The sequence below is a fragment of the Phocoena phocoena genome, chromosome X (genome assembly GCF_963924675.1).
Source record: "Phocoena phocoena chromosome X, mPhoPho1.1, whole genome shotgun sequence".
NCBI lineage: Eukaryota > Metazoa > Chordata > Mammalia > Artiodactyla > Phocoenidae > Phocoena > Phocoena phocoena.
The window spans coordinates 36,606,699-36,628,241 of record NC_089240.1 but is presented as its reverse complement, the minus strand read 5'-3'; the positions used below and the strand labels follow the sequence as shown (position 1 = coordinate 36,628,241).

The following is a 21,543-nucleotide window of genomic DNA, read 5'->3' as shown; positions in this document are numbered from 1 at the left end:
ACAACTGTTGCTGAAAGAAAGTAAGGAAGATCTAAATAAATGGAGAGAGATAAAATGTTGGATTGGAGGATTCAATATTGTTAAGATCGAAGTTTTCTTCATATTGAGCTATAGATTCAATGCAGTCCTTATCAGCATCCCAGCAGAATTTTTTAATAGAAGTTGACAGTCTGATCCTACAATTTATATGGAAATGCCATAAACAATTTTGTAAAAAGAACAAAACTAGAGAACTGACTTCAAAGCTCGTTTTAAAGCTACAGTAATGAAAATAGTATGGTATTGGTGTAAGGATAGACATAAGGATCATAGCATTCAGAAATAAACCCTCATTCATGGCCAGCTGATTTTCAACAAAGGTGCCAGGGCAATTCAGTGGGGAGGGGATAGTGCTTTTTTTAAACGTGGTGCAGGAACAATTGGTTATCCATGTGCAAAGAAATAAACTTAGACCCTTACTTCACACCATTACACAAAGATTTCCACAAGATGGAAATTGTAAGCTTAAAACTATAAAAGTTTTAGAAGAAAATATAAGGAGTAAATCTTCATTACCTTCGGTTAAGCAAAGCGTTCTAAGATACAACACAAGAGAACGCTTGAGGATGAAGAAAATATTCTAAAACTGGATTGAGGAGATGGTTGTACAGCTGTTATGAATTTACTGAAAGTCATCAAACTGTACACTTACAATGTGCAGACTGTACAGTTTATAAATGATACTCAGTAAAGCTTTTAAAAGTTAAAAAATGAGGGCTTCCCTGGTGACGCAGTGGTTGAGAGTCTGCCTGCTGATGCAGGGGACATGGGTTCGTGCCCCGGTCCGGGAAGATCCCACATGCCGCGGAGCGGCTAGGCCCATGAGCCATGGCCGCTGAGCCTGCACGTCTGGAGCCTGTGCTCCACAATGGGAGAGGCCACAACACTGAGAGGCCCGAGTACCGCAAAAAAAAAAAGTTAAAAAGTGAGAAGTAATGTATTTTTATTTTAAAAAATTTATTTTACCCTTTTTGCATTATTTTAAGGTAAAGCACTGTTGGAAGTTCCTTCCATGTGCTATGGGTTATAGTATACTGTGGATCATCCCAAAATATCATTTGTATGACACTATGACAGCAGTTTCCAGTGTCTCCTGGCATTGTCCCTGTGTCCTAACACCAGTCTAGCAAAGCCAAGCTGCCTACTCTCTGCAGTGCCCAAAGCCCACTGAAGGGATCATCCCAGTAGATTTCACAGCATCATTACACTGATTTCCCCATCTCAACATTTAGCTTTATTGCTAAGAATTTACCTTTAAAATATAGCATTTTAAAGTTCATTGACTTTAAAATGCTAAATTTGTTTTTCTCTCCCAAGAACTGTTTTATTAACCAATGTGTGGTGTGACTTGTGAAAGAAGTCCAAATTGTCTTTTTTTTGTTTAAAAACATTATGAATTACATAATTGTACGTATTTTTCAGTAAGGGAGGGGGCATCTTCGCAAAGCAACATGTTTTAGTTTATTCTTTTAGTTCATTTCTTCTATATTCAAATGCACAGTCATTTCCCCAAATTCACACCTTCGTGGCAGATTTTATGTGACATAATTTCCCCTTTTTTGGTCTCTTTACTGTGGTAAAATATACATAACATAAAATATACCACTTTAAGCATTTTTAAGTGTACCATTTGGTGGAATTAAGTACATTCACGTTGTTGTGCTACCATCACCACTATCCATCTCCAGAACTTTTTTCAGCTTCCCCAACTGAAACTGCACCCACTAAACAACAACTCACCATTTCCTCCTCTCCTTAGCCCCTGGCAGCCACCATTCTACTTTCTGTCTCAAGGAATTTGACAACTGTAGGTTCCTCATATAAGTGGGATCATACCTTATTTGTTCTTTTGTGACTAGCTTATTTCACCTAACATAATGTCTTCAGAGGATCATCCATGTTGTAGTATGTATCAGGATTTCCTTCCTTTTAAAGACTGAAAAGTAATCCATCTTATATATGTACCACATTTTGTTTATCCATTCATCCAATATCAGTGTTTTATGGTAGACAGTTATATACTAGGAAAAGCCAAATTCTCCAAATAGAACTATCCAGTAGTAGGGAATTCAGCCTTAGTTTCATCCCCAGGCAATTGCTCTATCTGGTCTCCTATGATATACATCTTTGTGAAAGGAATGTGTGATTTTCACTGAAACTATTATTAACTACAGCAGTCCCTCTCATTCCCTTATTTGTTCAGGTGAATTACTTCTTAAAACAGTGATTGGAGTTTACTCTAAAATACCAAGAATCAGCTTGTTCCCAGTACCAGTCTTTCCCACTGAGTGCCCTTCTCTTTTTATAGCACCATAGTCAACTTTACCGGAAGGCAGAGGAATGTTCAAAAAGCCTTCCAAGTGCAGCAAGCTCTGATTCTTCTTCATGCTATTCTCAAGGAAAGGGGGGGTTCCCCCCAGAAAGGAATGTGATATGCTCAGTTGAAGAATGTTCGATGGGGTTGGCTTGCAGCATTCACATCCAAGAACACAGTTGCTTTCTTCTCTTTGTGGTCCTTCAAACATTATTTCATAAAACCACTTCTGCCAAACTGTCTTTTTTGTTCTCTTTTAACTTTCCACAACAGAAATTCATTTTTGCTACTTGTACAGATGCTTGTAGCTTTGCTACAGCTACTTGTACAAATGCTTGCTGTTTGTTTATACAAAATAATTCATACCCTAAGTCAAAACTTATTGAATTGCCTCAGTAATTGCATATCATATGACACACCTAATGTAAATGTTTTCTTTTAAAGTGGCAAATTAATAATAGAATACTCATTTACTGTAAATATTATTTAACTAGTAATGTAGATGCTTCAGAAGATCACCTTAGGAAATGAGATTTTAACACTTTCTAAAATTTTTAGTGGTTTTTTTAAATGGAAAAGAAATTTATATCACAGTGAAATTTCTCACACTTGGGAAAACTCTTAGATCTAGTATTCAAATGTGCCCTATTTCATAAGATTTAATTTAAAGCAAAATAAAGCCTGCCTGTATCATCTAACTGGTTGTTTTTCCTCATGCTTTCTTTTGCTTGCTCAAGAATAGGCATTATGATTTGTTTCTTACAAGGCTTCATTTTAGAGTTATTTGCCAACTGAGAAAGGCCTAGAGAACAGTCAAGTCAGGTCATCTAAGGCCAGTGTTTAAGTTTCTCAGAAAGAGCTGCCAACTGACCAGAAATCCAGCACAGTGGCCTATGTTGTTAGGCCACCGACAGTCTTCTTAGATTGAACTGGGAGGTCAAGCAGGTCTTAATTTCTTGGATTCAAAAATAAATCCCTGTAAGAGCTATGTTCTAATGGGATTGAAACAAAAGCAGCTCTGTACACAGAGAAGTAAAACCTAAACCAGACAAGGGCCTCCTTAGGGTTACTTTTGCTGTCAAGATCCAACATATTTTGCAACCCTTTCAGGAAATCTTAAAATGGCCCAGATATACTGATTTTTAATTTCCTATTTGCCGTCAGAAGAAAACTTTCATAATGGATTTAGGTAGAGTAGTATATTACTAGGCCAGCTGAGCCCCTTCTTAAGACTTGAAAGGATATATACCCCATCATGATTTTCTAAAACTTGATCTAAGCTAGCATTTCACTGCTATACTCTTAGGTTAAAGCTTTCCTGGGACATCTAACCGAACGGCTTCCAGCAACATTCTTATAGGCCACTAAGTACAGTATACAGTCCATCGGATATCCATTTCTAACTCGCGTTACCCAGTATGAACTGGGCCATAGTATTGGTAGCAGCCCTGAACCTTTCTCTAGGAAAAATCTAAATTCCAAGTTGAGACTCCTGCTACTTTATTATCATCACTAGATTTGTGAATTTGATATACTTCTTTTTTAGGTGAGAAACAAATTTAGTTTAATATTTATAAAATTTAGCTATTTCCATGTTTTCTGAACTTTTAGAGGGAAAGTTAGCACATAGTACAAATTGTAAAGGATAATGTACAAATAATGAAAGTACACTCTTCAAATGAATGGAGTACATTATCTCCATTCAGATGGAGAGTCATCTGCATGACTAATGTTTGAGTGCTTTCTTCAATTATTTTAATTGAATTGATTTTTAGGAATTTTGCAGAATATAAATTTTTAGGCAAAACAATTTTTAGCACTGATAGAATAGGCATTTTTTATCCTGTAAGAGAATGATGCCCTAGGTGATTTAATTTCTTTTTCTAAATCATAATATCCCAATAGTGCATAATAGTTCTTAGATTTGTAAGATTGGACAGGTTATATAAGTTCTTCTCAAAGTTTAATTATAGTTCCTTAAATATTTAAAAATGCCATTTTAAATTTTGTAGTGTGTTTCTTTCACACTTAATGTTTCCCATCGCACAGTCTTTAAAGCACTGTTAAATATACTGCTCTTTTCCAAGTTTGGAGTATGTCATTTTTTTTTAATTGAAGTATAGTTGCCATATTATATGTTATAGGTATACAATTAGTGATTCACAATTTTTAAAGGTTATACTCCATAGTTATTATAAAGTACTGCCTATATTCCCTGTGTTGTACAATATGTCCTTATAGCTTATTTTAAACCTAATGATTTGTACCTCTTAATCATCTTCCCCTATATTGCCCCTCTCCCCCTTCCCTCTCCCCACTGGTAGTCACCAGTTTCTCCTCTATATCTGTGTGTCTATTTCTTTTTTGTTATATTCACTAGTTTGTTTTACTTTTTATTTTATTTTTATTTATTTATTTATTTATGTTTGGCTGCATCGGGTCTTTGTTGCTGCCTGCGGGCTTTCTCTAGTTGCGGCGAGTGGGGTCTTCTTTTCATTGCGGTGCGTGGACTTCTCATTGCTGTGGCTTCTCTTGTTGCGGAGCACGGGCTCTAGGCGTGCGGGCTTCAGTAGTTGTGGCTCGCAGGCTCCAGAGCACAGGCTCAGTAGTTGTGGCACACGGGCTTAGTTGCTCCGCAGCATGTGGGATCTTCCCAGACCAGGGCTTGAACCCGTGTCCCCTGCATTTGCAGGTGGATTCTTAACCACTGCACCACCTGGGAAGCCCCTGTTTTATTTTTTAGATTCCACCTATAAGTGATATCATATAGTATTTGTCTTTCTCTGAATTATTTCACTTAGCATAATGCCCTCCATTTCCATCCATGTTGCTGCTATGAATATTGGGGTGCATGTAGCTTTTCCAATGAGTGTTTTTGGTTTTTTTAGATATATACCCAGGAATGGAATTGTTGGGTCATGTCATATCGTAGTTGTTATTTTTAGTTTTTTGAGAAACCTCCATACTGTTTTCCACAGTGGCTGCACCAATTTACATCCTCACCAACGGTATATGAGGGTTCCCTTTTGTCCACATCCTCGCCAACACTTGTTATTTCTTATCTTTTTGATGACAGCCATTCTGACAGGTGTGAGGTGATACCTCATTGTGGTTCTTATTTGCATTTCCCTGATGATTAGTGATTCTGAGTATCTTTTCGTGTGCCCGTTGGTCATCTGCCTTCCCTCTTTGGAAAAATGAAATGTCTATTCAGTTCTTCTGCCCATTTTTTAATTGAGTTGTGTTTTTGTTTGTTTGTTTGTTTGCTTTTGCTGTTGAATTGTGTGAGCTATTTATAAATGTTGGATATTAGCCCCTTATCAGTCATATCATTTGCAAATATTTTATCCCATTCAGTAGGTTGTCTTTTCATTTTGTGACTATGTCATTTTTTTTTTTTTTACTATGTCATGTTTAATGACACTAAAGATTGTTGAAAGGGCATTTCTATATTTTTACCCTAAAGACAGTAAGTTTATATATAAGCTTGAGCAGGAAAGATAGATTTTTAGATCTCAAAAGATTTTCTCTGATCTCTAGCTTCAGAAAACTGGCTCCAGTGCAGTAGTTGAATATCAGTTCCTTATATTTTAGTATTAAATCACCTTTCCCTAACATTTTTCCAGATTTCAAATGTATTTTTTAAAATACTGTTGGATATCAATAGCTGATCCGCTGGGTTCACTGAAAAGATGTGATACTGGAACTTTGTTCCTAATCACCCAGCTTCTTCACAGCAACTGTAAGGAAATTCTTAATACGATAGTCTGTGTTTCCAGAGCAAGTCATTTCAATTCCCATTATTGTTGTGCAATATAAACTTGTGAGCACTGTTATTATCTTTTACTATGATCACAGACACATTTCATTACATACTTTGCAGCTAAATTTTTATGTAATGAGCACCTAACATAACAAATGTCACAAAACTCCCAGAATCCATCAACTTATTTTAGATAGAGTTTAAACAGTCTCTCTAGCAGTAAATATAAATATATATATATATAATTTTTTTTTTTTTTTTTTTTTTTTTTTTGCGGTACGCGGGCCTCTCACCATTGTGGTCTCTCCTGTTGTGGAGCACAGGCTCCAGACGCACAGGCTCAGTGGCCATGGCTCACGGGCCCAGCCGCTCCGCGGCACGTGGGATCTTCCTGGATTGGGGCACAAACCCACGTCCCCTGCATCGGCAGGCGGACTCTCAACCACTGCGCCACCAGGGAGGCCCGCAGCTAAATATTTGACTCTTGAAAACTTTAATTCTTTTCCAGCAGGGGGCTTCTTTGGTATCTTTGATTTAGGTGGTAAGATGATGGTTGCTAATATACTTCTGTGTTCCCAGCAACTGTACAAACCCATTCATTATTTGGCTCATGTCTGTAGCCTAGTTGCAAAAGTTATAATCTTTCTCAACTAAGTACATTCTGGTCCTTAGATTTGTTTTTCTCTGTGCTAGGAAGTTAGTGGGACACATAACCCAGTGATAGTAATTTTATAGGTTCTCCACCAACCACTCCGTTTTAAATGTTGATATTGCTAAGTGCTGCATATAAACTATGAGCAAAACAAAGATTTCTATTTGAGGATAAAAATCAGAAGAAAGTGAGGTACCATGAAGTATGGTTAAAAAAAAGAAAAGAAACTTGATTTAGTGTTTTGAATGTAAATTAAAAATGACATTAACTTGTTAACTTATGTTTGAAAGTACAATCTCAGGAGAGTTCAGTTTAATATTACCACCAACTTTATTCTGCTTTATTTAAAACAACCCATCCCAAATATAGAATGTGGCCTTTTAACAGAACTGTGCTTTTCTACTCCTTAAGACAGAAAGATTAAGCATGTCCATGTAGCCGTGTGGAGTCATATCTGACCCAGCGCCAGAGACTGGCAGTGAGCAGGCCTGTCTGTGAGTGAGACAGCGTGAAAGAGTCTGTTCCCCTTGCAGCTGTTCACATTTCCTCGTTTTGCCTTGGGCTCTGTGTGTATGTGTGTGTGTTTTAATAAAAAGTGCTGAACTTGGGTAACTATAATTTCATTAGAAAGAGAAAACAAACAGTAATATAGTCATTCTTGTTTTCTCTCCAGGAATAATTTATTAACAGTCTTCCCTCCCTCTACCTCACCCTCTACACCTCAGCTTTACAAATACACTTGAAATCTTCAGATGGCAGGAAAGCAAACAACAAACGGAAATATATTTTGTCATTTCAGTTCGCCTTGAGTTTGAGCTTCTAGAGCAAGTGTTGGCAACTACAGCTGTCAGGTCAAATCCAGCCAGCTACTTGCTTTTGTAAATAAAGTTTTATTGGAACCCAGCCATGCCCATTCATTTATGGACTATTAATGGCTGCCTACACATACATAGCAAGGTTGAGTGGTTGTGACAGAGTCCATATGACCCACAAAGCCTGAAATGTTTATCATCTAGCCAGGCAAGGATTAGGATTCTAACATTCTTTAATAGGGCAAGGCTTGTAGTTGATTGCCTAATGTTTTTCAAATCACATTTAGGGACTTCCCTGGTGGCACAGTGGTTTAGAATCTGCCTGCCAGTGCAGGGGACACAGGTTCGAGCCCTGGTCCGGGAAGATCCCACATGCCACGGAGCAACTAAGCCCGTGTGCCACAACTACCGAGCCTGCACTCTAGAGCCCACGAGCCACAATCACTGAGCCCACGAGCCACAGCTACTGCAGCCCGCGTGCCTAGAGCCCATGCTCCACAACCGGAGAAGCCACTGCAGTGAGAAGCCCGCACACCGCAACGGAGTAGCCCCTGCTCGCCACAACTAGAGAAGAGCCCACGCACAGCAATGGAGGCCCAACACAGCCAAAAATAAATTATTTATTTTTTTAAAATCACATTTAGTTAGTTTTTTCCCCTACAGCCTATAAATGGCATTTTCTACAGTTCTTTTCCCGAATATTTGCTGAAGGTGTATCCCTGGCATGAGACCATGTTACTGAATTCTAATACAAGCCAAGGTACTGTGGTATGAGAGAAAGGACAGCACGTATCAGGAAGCCAGTCTAGTCCCTCCTACTCTGGCTGCAGGACCCCGAGTGCATCCCTTCATGTCACTGGTCATCAGCTGTCTCCTTCTTAAAGTGGAGGAATTGAATCATGTTGATATCTAAGATCTCTTTTACCTTGAAAATTTTTTGAAGTCAGACTTGAAACATAGCAAAAAAAAGAATTAAATGTGGTCAAACTGTATTTCTTAATTTTGAGGGAGAGTTTTTAACTGTGCAAGCAGGACAGAAGATACTGTGATACCTGGTTCCTAAAGAAACAAGGTAAAATAAGTATTCCTACTCTTTATTTTTATATTACTCTGATTTTTAAAAAATATATCTATTTACAGTTCCTGTGCACCATTTAAATACTCATTTACTTTTTTTAAGAAACATTTATTAAACATCTACTATGTACTCAGCCTCATGCTACGTGTCGTTACTGAATGTCAAAGGACTCAAGAGTCTGATCATGGAAAAGAGAAAGAACCACTTAAACAGCATGTTCTGTACTCGTGTCCCTCAGGCAGCCAGTGCCCTCTTGGCTGTTAATGCCCGGGGTGTGGCAGGTATCCAGATGTTGTCTCTGTCCTGGGTTGCTCCTGCATCATCATGTACTCTGCAACTGGCCTCAGCAGCACTCTCAGCTCCTGCCTTCAGCTGTGACCCCACGGCCACTCCTGGGTCCCCTTGCTCTGTGCAGACAACCCTCTTGGTCAGGGTTCCGCCAAGATGGCTCCAGCCAGATTACATTCTGAGGCAGCTCCTTGACTCATGGGAAACACACAGTCTTGCCATAAAATACACTCCAAGTGTGGGCTGCCCTGCTGTTGGCCTCCCACCCTGCCATCAACCAGGAAAGAGGCTCTTTTCACTTGAGACCCCAAACGCTACATGTCAAGCCACTCCGAAGACTCTCACATAGCGCTCTTCTGGGTGCACCAAGATGGACCCTGTAAATTGCTGCAACTCAGCAAGCATCCCTGCAGAGCATGAGATAGTGAGCTCTCCTTGCTGGCACCTCTACTTTGTGTACATGGGTCTTTTGGAGCATCTACCATCCTTCACTTTGCATGAGGGAAGAAGCAACTCCCTTTCCTTTCCTCCCCAACAGGAAGGAGAAGGAAAAATCAAATGCTTCCTTGCCTCAGTCCTTTAGCTTCTACAGATTCCAAGCATCTGTCACTATAGGCGGAATGGGGTGCTAGGATGAGCATGGAAGGACATTTTAACTACCTTTCAGCAAGCCCTGGAAGGATGGTCTGGCAGCTTCCTAGCAGACCACTTACTTCCTATTGGCCTTAGCTCTGGGCTTTAGCTGAAAGTCCAAGACAGCAGGCCAAGTCCCAAAGTCACATCATTCTAATAATTCTCTGTATATGATAGAAGGGGGATGGGCAGTAAAGGGTGATAAAGGAGGAGAAACTGCAGCCTTCCTTTGTTCTCAAAACTCAACCACCTCTCACTTGCCTCTAGACCTTGGGAAAACTCCACCTGAATTTGAACTTTGAGTCCTGAATAGCATCTCCTAGGCAGCATAGAATATGAAGATGACCCATAAGAATGAGAAGTTGAAAAGCTGCATACTCCTGACGACTGTTTTAAAACAATTAAATGTTACATTGCATTCAAAATTTCCTCTGTTGATGACTTTTTATTTACATACTTTGCCATATCTCTCAAACAGTTTGTATTTGTTATGGGTATCCCTAAAATATTTTGAATCCCTAAGGCAAAGATAGAGTCACAGAAATAGGGGGCAGGGGAATGAAGGTTGGCATGTCATGCATACACATCCAGATAGTCCCCAACTTGGGACTGCTCACTATTTCCTAGTTGATATTGCTGGGGACCAAAGTACTCTCAGGTCCTCAGGGGGATCAAGTTGGCATATGTTCCTGGGCCTTTGGTTATACATGTCTTTGGAATTTGTGACTTCTTTGAGCATAGCAACTATCATCTTTTTCCTCTCCATAACCCCAGTGAATAGAACCCACTGCCTAGTACATGGTAGGACCTCAGTAAATATTAGATGGATAGATGGGTCAACAAGGGGTCACTTCTTCCCACTGATGGTGAAAGTAAGCCCCTTCCCTGTCCCTTCCTGCCTCAGTTCTTAATTACTCTTTTGGTTAATGAGCAGGCAGTTGAAATTCACCATCTATTCTTAACCACATGGACACCATCCACTCCATCCAATGCCTGCCTTGACCGCTCCAGTCCTGCACTTTCCTAGGAGTTGGAGGGGCAGAGCCCAGTGTCCCCACCTCAAGCAAAAGGTCCCTTCATTTAATTCCTTCCTACTGTATCTGCCTTTCATATTAAGCATCTCACCTCCCCCTCATCCCACCACTAGTTCCACTGAACTTTGGGTGAATGTGTGATTAGTTGGATCAGGCAAAACCAAAGGAGCAGAGGGAAATTTGGTCTGAGCACTTACCTTGGATCAGGGCCTTATCTGCATGCCACCTGTGAAGTTGTTGTAAAGCTAGAACGTTAGTTCTCACTTTGCTACTCCCTGCCTTAGTTTCCTCATCTATAAAGTGGGAGTAGTAGGGATATCAGCATTACAAGGTTGTCTGAGGTTAAATGAGGGAATATATATTAAGAACTCTGACTAGTAACTAGCATCCACTAAGTGCTCAATAAAAGTAACAATTATCATTGTTGTTAGTATTTGTACTACTACAACTATTCTCAAAAGTTGGTACTGGGCATAAGATTTACAAATATCTAAGGAGTTTATTAAAGCACAGATATCTGGATCCCCATTTCAAATTCTGATTCAGTAGATCTGCAGTGGGGCCCAGAAATCTGTACGTTTAAGTAACTACTCCAGCTGATTCCGCTACAAGTCCTCAAGAAACCACACTGATATAAGACCTAGGGAACTGTACTTGGCATCATAAGACCAAGCCAAAAATAAAAGGTCTCCAGTAATAGAGTGAGAGCAATTCTGGGAGCTTGGAATTTTTGTTGCTTTGTGAGTTAAAACTAATATGCATTTATTAAATGTTTAAATAGAAGCTAATCCTAATCATGGTTGAAAATTTTGAAAGTAGCATTAGTAATAGTCCTTGTTCAAGAAAAAGGCAAAACTCTTTGTGGTGAAATTAGGCATTATAAAGACATTATAAATGATAGTGCCGTCAACTTGTAAAGCCTCAAATTAAATTTGCTTTCTTTTTCCCAAACAGCATTTAAGAGTTTTAAAAATCTTTTTAATTATCCATGTAGGTTTTTTATTTTGTTTGATTATTAATATTATGACATGTCAGGTGATGGCTATATCTATTTTTTAAGTGTTAGGTATTTTAATTGTGTTTTTTAAACTTATGATTCCTTACTTTTGGGGGGTTGGGTTTTTTCCCCCTCCTACTTTTTATTGCATGTGTACAGTATTTCATTTATCTCTATAGACTAGTCTGGGAACCTACACTGCATATACCATTATTTCTATGGAAAAATATATTCGGTGGTTCCAAATGTCAAAATTTACAATCTTTAGAGATGGAAGTCATTCAGAGGATGGAGACTGCCCATGTGTATTCTACAGGGATTCGAGCAAACTTTTATAAACAAGCCACGTATCACTAGTTCCCTAAGTGTTGATATAATATTTTAAATAGAGCAAATTTTACTAGCCTACTTATACTATTTATTTAACCTCTAATTTAGTAGTACTTTCTTAATGCCGCCATTTTAAAATGGTCACTGCTCTATCTTCACATTGCTATCATTAGGCTTTATTTATTTATCTGTCTGCCTATTAATCACTAGGAATTTTTATGTATGGTGTGGCCCAAACATTTACAAGTTATAAAGCTTTATCCTGCATCAGTATAAACAAGTGTAACTGTAATCTGAAGAATATTATGGTATGTGACCTCTCCACTAGCACTGCTGTGCATAGTAGGGAAGGAAAAAAGAACAGAACCAAAACCAACCCCCAAAACTCCCCACTTACTTTAGAGAAGTTAGGAAATAGAAGTGGCTGGCTAGCCAAGACCATTTTAAACTTTTCACTTTTCAAAGCAGACTGCTGAATGAGACGTTTTGTCTGAAGTAGAAATTAATACTTTAATTGCACTTCTGCACTACAGAGATTTTTCTCTAAAGAATTTTCTTCAGAAAGTTAAATTTTGGATCATTTAGATTTGCGGAGTTTTTAAAGTATAGACTCTTTTCAGCTTCTTCCCATACTCTGTGAATTTACAAATTAAAAAGGAAAAAGGTTTATGTCCTTGATTTCTTGCTGAAGGATGCCAGAACTGATACTGTTAATGAACAGCCCTAGTAAAACAAGTATAAACCTTTCGTGAGAGCATTCCTTCCTAGAAGGAGTTGGGTTTGCCCTTTCCCAAGATTTAGATTGCTGTGAAAATTCCTTCAGATGTGTCTTGGCCAGAAAGCATTCTTTCATTTTACTCTGTATTCATCTTATTAAATGTTGCTTCTATCAGAGGGAAAAAATGCTGTGATTACTGAAATATTGATGATTTTTAAAAAGATACGCGTAGCACTCATCCCAACAAGTTTCATTTGAATGAATAAGACATTAACAAGAAGATCCCACTAAAATCATCAGCCTGCCTCTTTAAGGGGAAAATATTGTTTAGTGAAATAATAAATATGAAGCTCTGAATTTATCAAAGAATTATGAATGTTGATTGGATTTTCTCCTTTGCTTTTAGCTATATGACAAAATTAACACAAAATCTTCACCGCAAATCAGGAATCCTCCGAGTGATGCAGTACAGAGAGCCAAAGAGGTAAGCGATATGTATTTTGTCAGTGTATTTAGGTGTCATATTTGGTATGAAAACGTTTCTGCTGCACAGTAAGAGGCAGCTTCCTTGAAGTCACAGTTACACCATTATACTCAAATTTAGTATTTCTAAGTTTATCACTGAGCATTTACATACAGAAAAGAAAAAAAAAAATCTCGGCAGCAACATTGCCTAGATTTCTAGTTCTGGTATGTAAACTCGAACAATTTTACTTCTCTTTTTTAAAAAAAAAGAAAAAGTTATTTTACCACTCTTGGTGGAAATCGACATGCTATGAAAGTTTGAGTTGCTTTTTTAAGGTGGTAATTTTTGAAAGTTAATTGAATGCTTATAACAACTAAGTTCAGAGAGAAGTCGTTTTTATAAATTACTGGTTAGTGTACATCTTTCACAAAATTTTAACTTTTTTAGAAACATCACACTGCAGAAAGTTTGGGAAGTAAAAAGTCATCTATAATCCCATCACCCTAACACAGTAATTTTCATTTTTGCATATCCTTTTCTAATCACTAACCATTTACATATAAATTTTTATGTGTTACAATCAAAATATATCTTTCTTTTAACCTAACCTAATATAATAAGCATTTTTCCATGTTTCTGCTAGGTCTTCGTAAATAAGTTCTCGTGATGGCATAGTTTTTCTCTGCTGTTACTAAATTATAATGAATTATAAATGCCTCCACTGTTAGATACCTAGTGGGGTTTTTTTAAATCACTTTTTGATATTATAAAAGTCTTTATACAAATAAATATTTTCCTTTGAAAAAATATTTTTATTTATTTATTTATTCATTCATTTATTTATTTTTGGGTGTGTTGGGTCTTCGTTGCTGCGCGGGCTTTCTCTAGTTGCGGTGAGCGGGGGCTACTCTTCGTTGCAATGCGCGGGCTTCTCATTGCAGTGGCTTCTCTTGTTGCGGAGCATGGGCTGTAGGCGGATGAGCTTCAGTAGTTGTGGCTTGCGGGCTTCAGTAGTTGTGGCTCGCGGGCTTCAGTAGTTGTGGCTCGCAGGCTCAGTAGTTGTAGCGCACGGGCTTAGTTGCTTCGCGGCATATGGCGTCTTCCCGGCCCAGGGCTCGAAACTGTGTTCCCTGCATTGGCAGATGGATTCTTAACCACTGAGCCACCAGCGAAGCCCAGAAAAATATTTTATAAAGTGAAATTACTAAGTGAAAGAATATGAAAGACATAATTCCTTCCCTATCAGATTTTAAACACAAGACCTGTACTGGAAAATATATATTCACTGAGAACCAAGTCCAAGGTTGTGGAAGCCGCTAGGCCTGCCCACCTGGTCAGGGCAGCAGTCAGGAGAGGTTCTGTCTGCATTAGAGACCACACCTCAGTGTTTAAAATCATAGGCTGTGAGAGTAGCAGGGGACCAGAGAGAGTATATTGTTTCATCTTTTGTTTCACTGGTTTAGAAACTCAAAGCAGAAAGTACACCAAAGGAGAATTGGCTTATCATCATTAAACAATATGAATTAACAGCATAACCAGCACTTGTTAAGAGTACATTTTTCTAATTGGGGTATAGTTGTTTTACAAGAGTACATTTAGATAAGAAGGAAACCTTATAGTTTTTGTTTGTTTGTTTGTTCTTCTCTGAGGAGGTGGTTGAGTAGCACTGGCTGGGATCTAAGCCTTAGGCTAAGTGACCTCAAAACATTCCTTCCTGGCCAGAATTAAGATTCTCAAAGGCGAGTCAAGAGATTCCTACTCGGTACATGACTTGCGTGCCCCTGACATCCAATCCTGCTGAAGCAATCCTCGATTGGCTCAACTTTTAGGATTGAGAGCAATGTGTATAACCACTCTGAGTCCAACCATGTACACTTGGAACTGTAGTAGTATGTTTACTCTGAAAAGGAACAGAGGCCTTCCCCTGGGCTCATGTCACATAATCAAATTTTAAATGGGTAAACTCCATCCTAGTGGTAAGGGATAACTTTTGAAGAACAATTTCATTTGAAAACAGCCGTTTAAACCTATATAGAGAAAATGTTAACAACTAATTCGTGAAGAAAATGTGAGTGAAAAGAGAAAAGTTTTTGATTGTGTGTCTTATTTTTAAATTATTCTCTTGGGTTCCCTGGCAATTAATTCTAGGAACCATTGCCGAGATGAGGAGATGAGTGTGGAGAATCACATTGATTCTCTCAGGCTACAAGGAAAAGTACTCAAGTGTTTTCTCTTCTTTAAATTGTTTTTATTTGAGCCTTTGTCATTTTAATCTTTCTGAAAGGAATTGACAGTTTTGTTAATATAAAAGAAAGCTGTTACCAACTTTTATTACAGATTCATCTTGATGGTGAGTTTGGAAAAAGATTTGCAGAGATTATTTTCCCATTAAGTTTAATTAAGTTACTTATACCTGTAATAAATATGTATTACAGACTTGTCATTTCGTTTTGTATTTTTCAATAATCTTTTGAGTTATAGTTGGGTAATGAAGGCAGAGACTATTACAGCAATTTGTTTTATTTTTTATTACCACAAATGTAGCTGTTTTATATATTAATAACCTTTGAATAAAATGATGAATTTTTTTCCAAAATAATTAGTTTGCCTGCCATACAAATCCATTCATAATTTTTAATTTAAAAGAATTCTATATTTTCTAAATCTCGCATCCTCATTATACTATTAAATATCTTGCTTATTTTTTAGGTATTGGAAGAAATTTCATGTTACCCTGAGAATAACGATGCAAAGGAACTAAAGCGTATTTTAACACAACCTCATTTCATGGTAAGTAACAATTAAACTTCCATAGAAATAAAACCTCACTTTCAAAAGAAGTTTTTACTAATCCTTATGAAATACAGCTATCTTCATTAAATGTGCTTTTAGCCGTATAATATCAGACGGTTAAGATTACAATGCCAGATAATACCAGATGCACTAAAACTTTTTGTTGTTGTTTACTTTGTGTCATAGTTGTAAAGATGCTGTTTGCCAGCCTCGTGGAGTTGGAATAAGAATTAAGTAGATGATACATCTACTGTGCTTAGCACAGTGCCTGAGATATGCTTGATGCCTAATAAATGTTAGCTAATGAATATTATTAGTTACTCCATAGTATCTGTCATGTGTAGGGCACATAGTAAGTTCTCAGTAAAACACTGAGTAGATTAGGAACTTGCCCGTTTGCAGGTAGGTTAGCCCCACCTCAACTGACTGTTCTGTGCAGTGTGTTTTCCGTAGATAGAAGCCTGTATGTTTTGGACAGACATGTCTGTCTATAAACTGATAAGTAACCTCAGCTCAATTCTGAGAATGATGTAGGACCATTTGATACCAATAGATCTTTCAGATTTGAAGTAAGCTAAATAAATTAATATATACCCAAATAAAATCCTTTTTTTAAGGTTAAGGTTTTTTTCAAAACCATTAAAGCTCAGACAGCCCCATCTCTCACAACTTACCTACCTTCGAAGCCTTGGTTTATTTTGCTTTTCTGACATCAGAGAGAAATTAATATGTGCACTGCTATTAGTAAACATTTTCAGAAATAATTCTTGTAATTTCTGAACACCCAGCTAGGTACTTAAAAGACATTTTCATTTACTCATCAAATACGTAAATGCCTACTATATGCCAGGCACTGTGCTGGGCACTAAGGACAGTGGTGAATAGGACAAACGAACTTCCATTCTAGGTGAGACGTGGATAGGTGAGCTAGAGACAGACAGTGAGCAAGTAAAACAAACAATATAACTTCATATAGTGATAATAACTATGAAAAAAAAAAGGATAATGGGGCAGAGATGATAGTAAAGTGGAAGCTACTTCAGATAGTCAGGGGAAAGCCCCTCTGAGGAGCCAACATGTGGGCTGAGACTTGTTATATGAAAGAACAAACTTTCTGAATGTCCAAGCATGGGGAAGAGCAAATGCAAAGGCCCAGAGGCAGGAAAGAGTTTTGTAGGGTCAAAGTACAGAAGTAAGGCCATTGTGGCTGGGATATAGTAAACAAGGGAGAGGGTGGTACAAGAAGAGCTGGAGAGGGTGGCAGAGGCCAGACCACATAGGGCCTTCCAGACCATGGTAAGGAGTCTGGTTTTTCTCCTGATTGCAGTAGGATGACACTGAGTGATTGCAAGCAGGAAAATATTGTGAGAACTGTGCTTTAGAGATTGCTGGGGTTGTTGTGTAGAGAATGGACTATAGTGGGGTTAAGAGTTTAAAAAGGGAGACCAAATTAGGAGGCTGTTGTGAGGTGGTAGAGGCTTGAAGAAGGACGGGGCTGGTGGAAAATGAGCAAATTGGGATTCTACTTTAGAGATGGTTAGACATGACAGGACTTGCTGATGGCTGGGATGTGAAGTGATGTGATTAACTCCGTTTTACAGTTCAGAGAGGAAACCACACCTTAGAAAGGCAGAGAGGCTTGCTTTAGGTCACCCACCTAGTAAGTGGCCTCATTGAGGTTCAAAACCCAGATCTTACTGGCTCCAAAGCCTGTGCTCTTAAATATGGGTTGACTTGTAATGAGTATCGATTTTCCTACAAACTTAATTTGAACTCATTGGTCATTCCCAAATAAGCATATGTTTGGATAATGTCCCATGTGGCAAATATAATTCCAAGCTATATATACTGTGTTAAACTTTTAAATGCTGGAGGTTTCTATCTTATAAGCATTTTAAGATCATGTGGGCACAGTGGGGGAAGGAGAGGGTGAGATGAATTGGGAGATTAGGATTGACATATATACACTACCATGCGTAAAATAGATAGCTAGTGGGAACATGCTATAAAGCCCAGGAAGTTCAGCTCCATGCTCTGTGACGACCTAGATGGGTGGGATTGGTGGGGAGGGAGGTCCAAGAGGGAGGGGATATATGTATACATATAGCTGATTCACTTCACTGTACAGCAGAAACTAATACAACATTGGAAAGCAATTATACTCCAGTTAAAAAAAAAAATTTTAAAGAAAGATCATGGTTTCAAAATCTGGTATTTTTAAAGAAATATTAATAGCTAAAGGAAAATATTTTAATGCTTATAATTTTTATTATACCAAGGTCTGGGAGTTATTCTTAGCATATTTATAATTTTATACTTATTTCTTCAATTATCTGACTTTTTCTTTGCTTTCTGATCATTAAAATGAGGATTTAATATTGGATTACCTTATACTTAAAAATACAGATACTTATAAATATTTACAGTAATTAAGAGTAAAACAGTATAGATTTAATTTTTTTTTAATGTGTACTCTAGAGTAGAGGTCATGATAAAAAATATTATTACACTATCCTTCAGTTACTCCATTTGAAAGACTTATTTTTTAAAAAAGAACAGATCCTTTGCTTATTGCAGTTGTAAAATATAAAACATTAAGGGTAAAGACAATATAAACAGAATAGAATGTCAGTGCTTTAACTTTTTCCTTTAAAATTTTCTGTTCTAGATCCTGTTTTTTAAAAGCAAATTTGTATCCTACTTTCCCAAAATACAAGATGGTTAAAAATCGCCTTAGGTTGATATGAAAGCTTCATTATTAAGTGATTAATTTTATGACTTGTAATTGTAATTCAGAAGCCAGAGGAACCACTTTCAAACCTAAATTTCGTATTTTTTCCTATAAATTTTATTTTTTGGTTTTTGTTTTTTTGGCTGCATTGTGTCTTCGTTGCTGCGCACGGGCTTTCTCTAGTTGCGGCAAGCGGGGGCTACTCTTCGTTGCGGTGCAAGGGCTTCTCATTGCGGTGGCTTCTCTTGTTGCAAAGCACGGGCTCTAGGCACATGGGCTTCAGTAGCTGTAGCACGCAGGCTCAGTAGTTGTGGGGTGCAGGCTCTAGAGCTCAGGCTCAGTAGTTGTGGCGCACGGGCTTATTTGCTCCGCGGCATGTGGGATCCTCCCGGACCAGGAATCAAACCCTTGTCCCCGACCTTGGCAGGCGGATTCTCAACCACTACACCACCAGGGAAGTCCCTTTCCTATACATTTTAAATGAATTTTTCCCACTTTGGTCTGAAGTTCTTAGTTGTCTTGTCCACATCCTTTTTACTTACATATGGAAGTACTTCCTATTACATGATTCTTCTTATGTAATTAAAAATAATAGCTATTTCAGCTTAGTAACAATTGCTAAATCATACCTCATGACATACTTGAAGAAAAATATTCAAACTCTGATTTCCTTATTTTTTATTTGGCATACTCTTTTAATGGCTTTTTTTTTTTAACAATCTGTAAGTGACCCCTTTTTTTCTGTTTGCATATGCATTGGATTAAGTTTCATTTTGTGGTAGCAGTCTTTTCCAGTGGCAAATAGTGGTTAATATCAAGTATGACCTCATTTGGTGATATAATTTAAGGATTTTTCTCTTAAAGTTCAATTTTATTTTATTTTATTTATTGTTTCTACTTCCAGTTTTATTGAAATATAATAGACGTACAGCACTGTATAAGTTTAAGGTACACAACATAATGATTTGATTTACATACATCATGAAGTGATTATCACAATAATTTTAGTGAACGTCCATCATGTCATACAGGTATGAAAGAAAAGAAATAGAAAAAAAGTTTTTTCTTCTGATGAGAACTCTTGAGATTTACTCTCTTAACAGCTTTTTTATATGACATACAACAGTGTTAATTATATTTATAATGTTGTACATTACATCACTAGTACTTATTTATCTTATAACTGGAAGTTCATACTTTTTGACTGTCTGCATCTACTTCCCCATCCCTCCACCCCATCTCCACCTCTGGTAACCACAAATATGATCTCTTTTTCTGTAAGTTTGTTTGTTATTTTTTTTTAAGTATAATAGACCTATAGCACTATGTTAGTTCCTGTTACACAGCAAATTAATTCAAAATTTCTGTGTATTTCAAACTGATCACTACAATAAATCAGTTACCATATGTCACCATGCAAAGATATTACATAGTTATTAACTATATTCCCCACACTGTACATTTCATACCTGTGACTCGTTTATTTTGCAACTGGAATTTTGTACCTCTTAATCTTCCGCACTTATTTCTTTCCTTCTCCTTCCCCCTCCCACCACTGGCAAACCCCTATTTGTTATTAAAGTTCAATTTTAGTATTATTTTTATGATTGTGGGCTTATCCTTCCTTATAAATAATACATTAAATACAAGTGTTTGCTTGTATAATTTAAAAGGATGGATAGAAATCATTTGCAAAAAGCAGTACAAACACTTTCTCCAACCCATGTAGCTGGCATTATCCTAATGAAGCTTGGTTCTCTGTTTACCTGGGTATATATCCTCCAGTCATACAAAGCATGTTTTTTTAAAAATTGTTTTAAAATTCACTGTTTATAGACGACACATCTATAATTAATACAATGAACCTAATTTTAACAGATGAAACTTTTCAGTTTGTCTATTATTGATTTTTACTTTCTGCCCTAAATCTTAGTCTCTTAAGTGGCTACAGTTAAACAGGGAAAAGAGGGATTTCCCCACATACCATAACCACCACCACTTTGGCCTGGGGTACTAGTGCAGGGTGTAGTCAGGGCACTGGTCAGGAAGCCAAGGTCCCCAGGACCATTGTGGAGCCCTGCTTTCAAGCTGCGCTGCTTAGTGCCCTTCAGTGCTCCTCATCTAGATCCCAGTTTAGACCAGCCCTCTGAGATCTTGGAAACATCCGGCATTTCCATTACAAATTCAAAACATTGTAAAGCAATTATACTCCAATAAAGATGCTTTTAAAAAAATGGGTATATTGCTCCAAGCATATGCTCTATTGATGTCTGATCAACATCATCTTCTTTATGATTTTACCACATTGTTACCTTATTTTTGCGTCGTATGCGTACCTTTAAAGTACCTAAAATAGCCAAGTCATGACTTTGGTAAATCTTTTAATTAAATAACTTAATTTAAGATGCTACAAGGTATACTTTTAAGGTGATTTTAATTATGTTTCATTATCTCTAGATATTTCATTACCAGACAGATCACAGATTAAAATAAAACTGAATTTATAGTTAGTACTATAACTATAAGAAAATATAAGAAAATATAATGCATAAAGCACCAAACATACTGATACTTAGCTGTAAAATTCTCTTTGAAGTAGAAATGTTCAAATATTCATGCTTATTAAAAACTTTCTTATGATGGCAGAAAATGTACAGTAAGTGGAAGAATAGCCTCTTTTAGGGAAACAAGGGATATTTATTACCCAGTTTCACCAAGATGACATATGGAGATATCAATACAGAGAAATCACTTTTTCTTTGTTAATGGGCTTTGCAAAAAGAAGTCATAATAATAACTGTCAACTTACTTTTTATTTATGCAAGTGCTCCAAAAAGTAGAAATGAACAAAAACATTAAATAGGTTTAGATTTTGAGCTCCATATCATGTGATAT

At 37.3% G+C, this 21,543-nt stretch overlaps 1 protein-coding gene across 6 annotated transcripts in view; it reads left to right on the top strand.

Moving 5' to 3' along the window:
- Positions 1 to 21,543, top strand: part of CASK (calcium/calmodulin dependent serine protein kinase) — a 386,140-nt gene that overhangs the window by 305,158 nt on the left and 59,439 nt on the right. For all 6 annotated transcript variants that reach the window (XM_065900912.1, XM_065900915.1, XM_065900911.1 and 3 more), the window contains 2 exons: positions 13,065 to 13,142; positions 15,834 to 15,914. In XM_065900912.1, the coding sequence (XP_065756984.1) occupies positions 13,065 to 13,142; positions 15,834 to 15,914 (159 nt within the window). The remainder of the gene's footprint in view (positions 1 to 13,064; positions 13,143 to 15,833; positions 15,915 to 21,543) is intronic.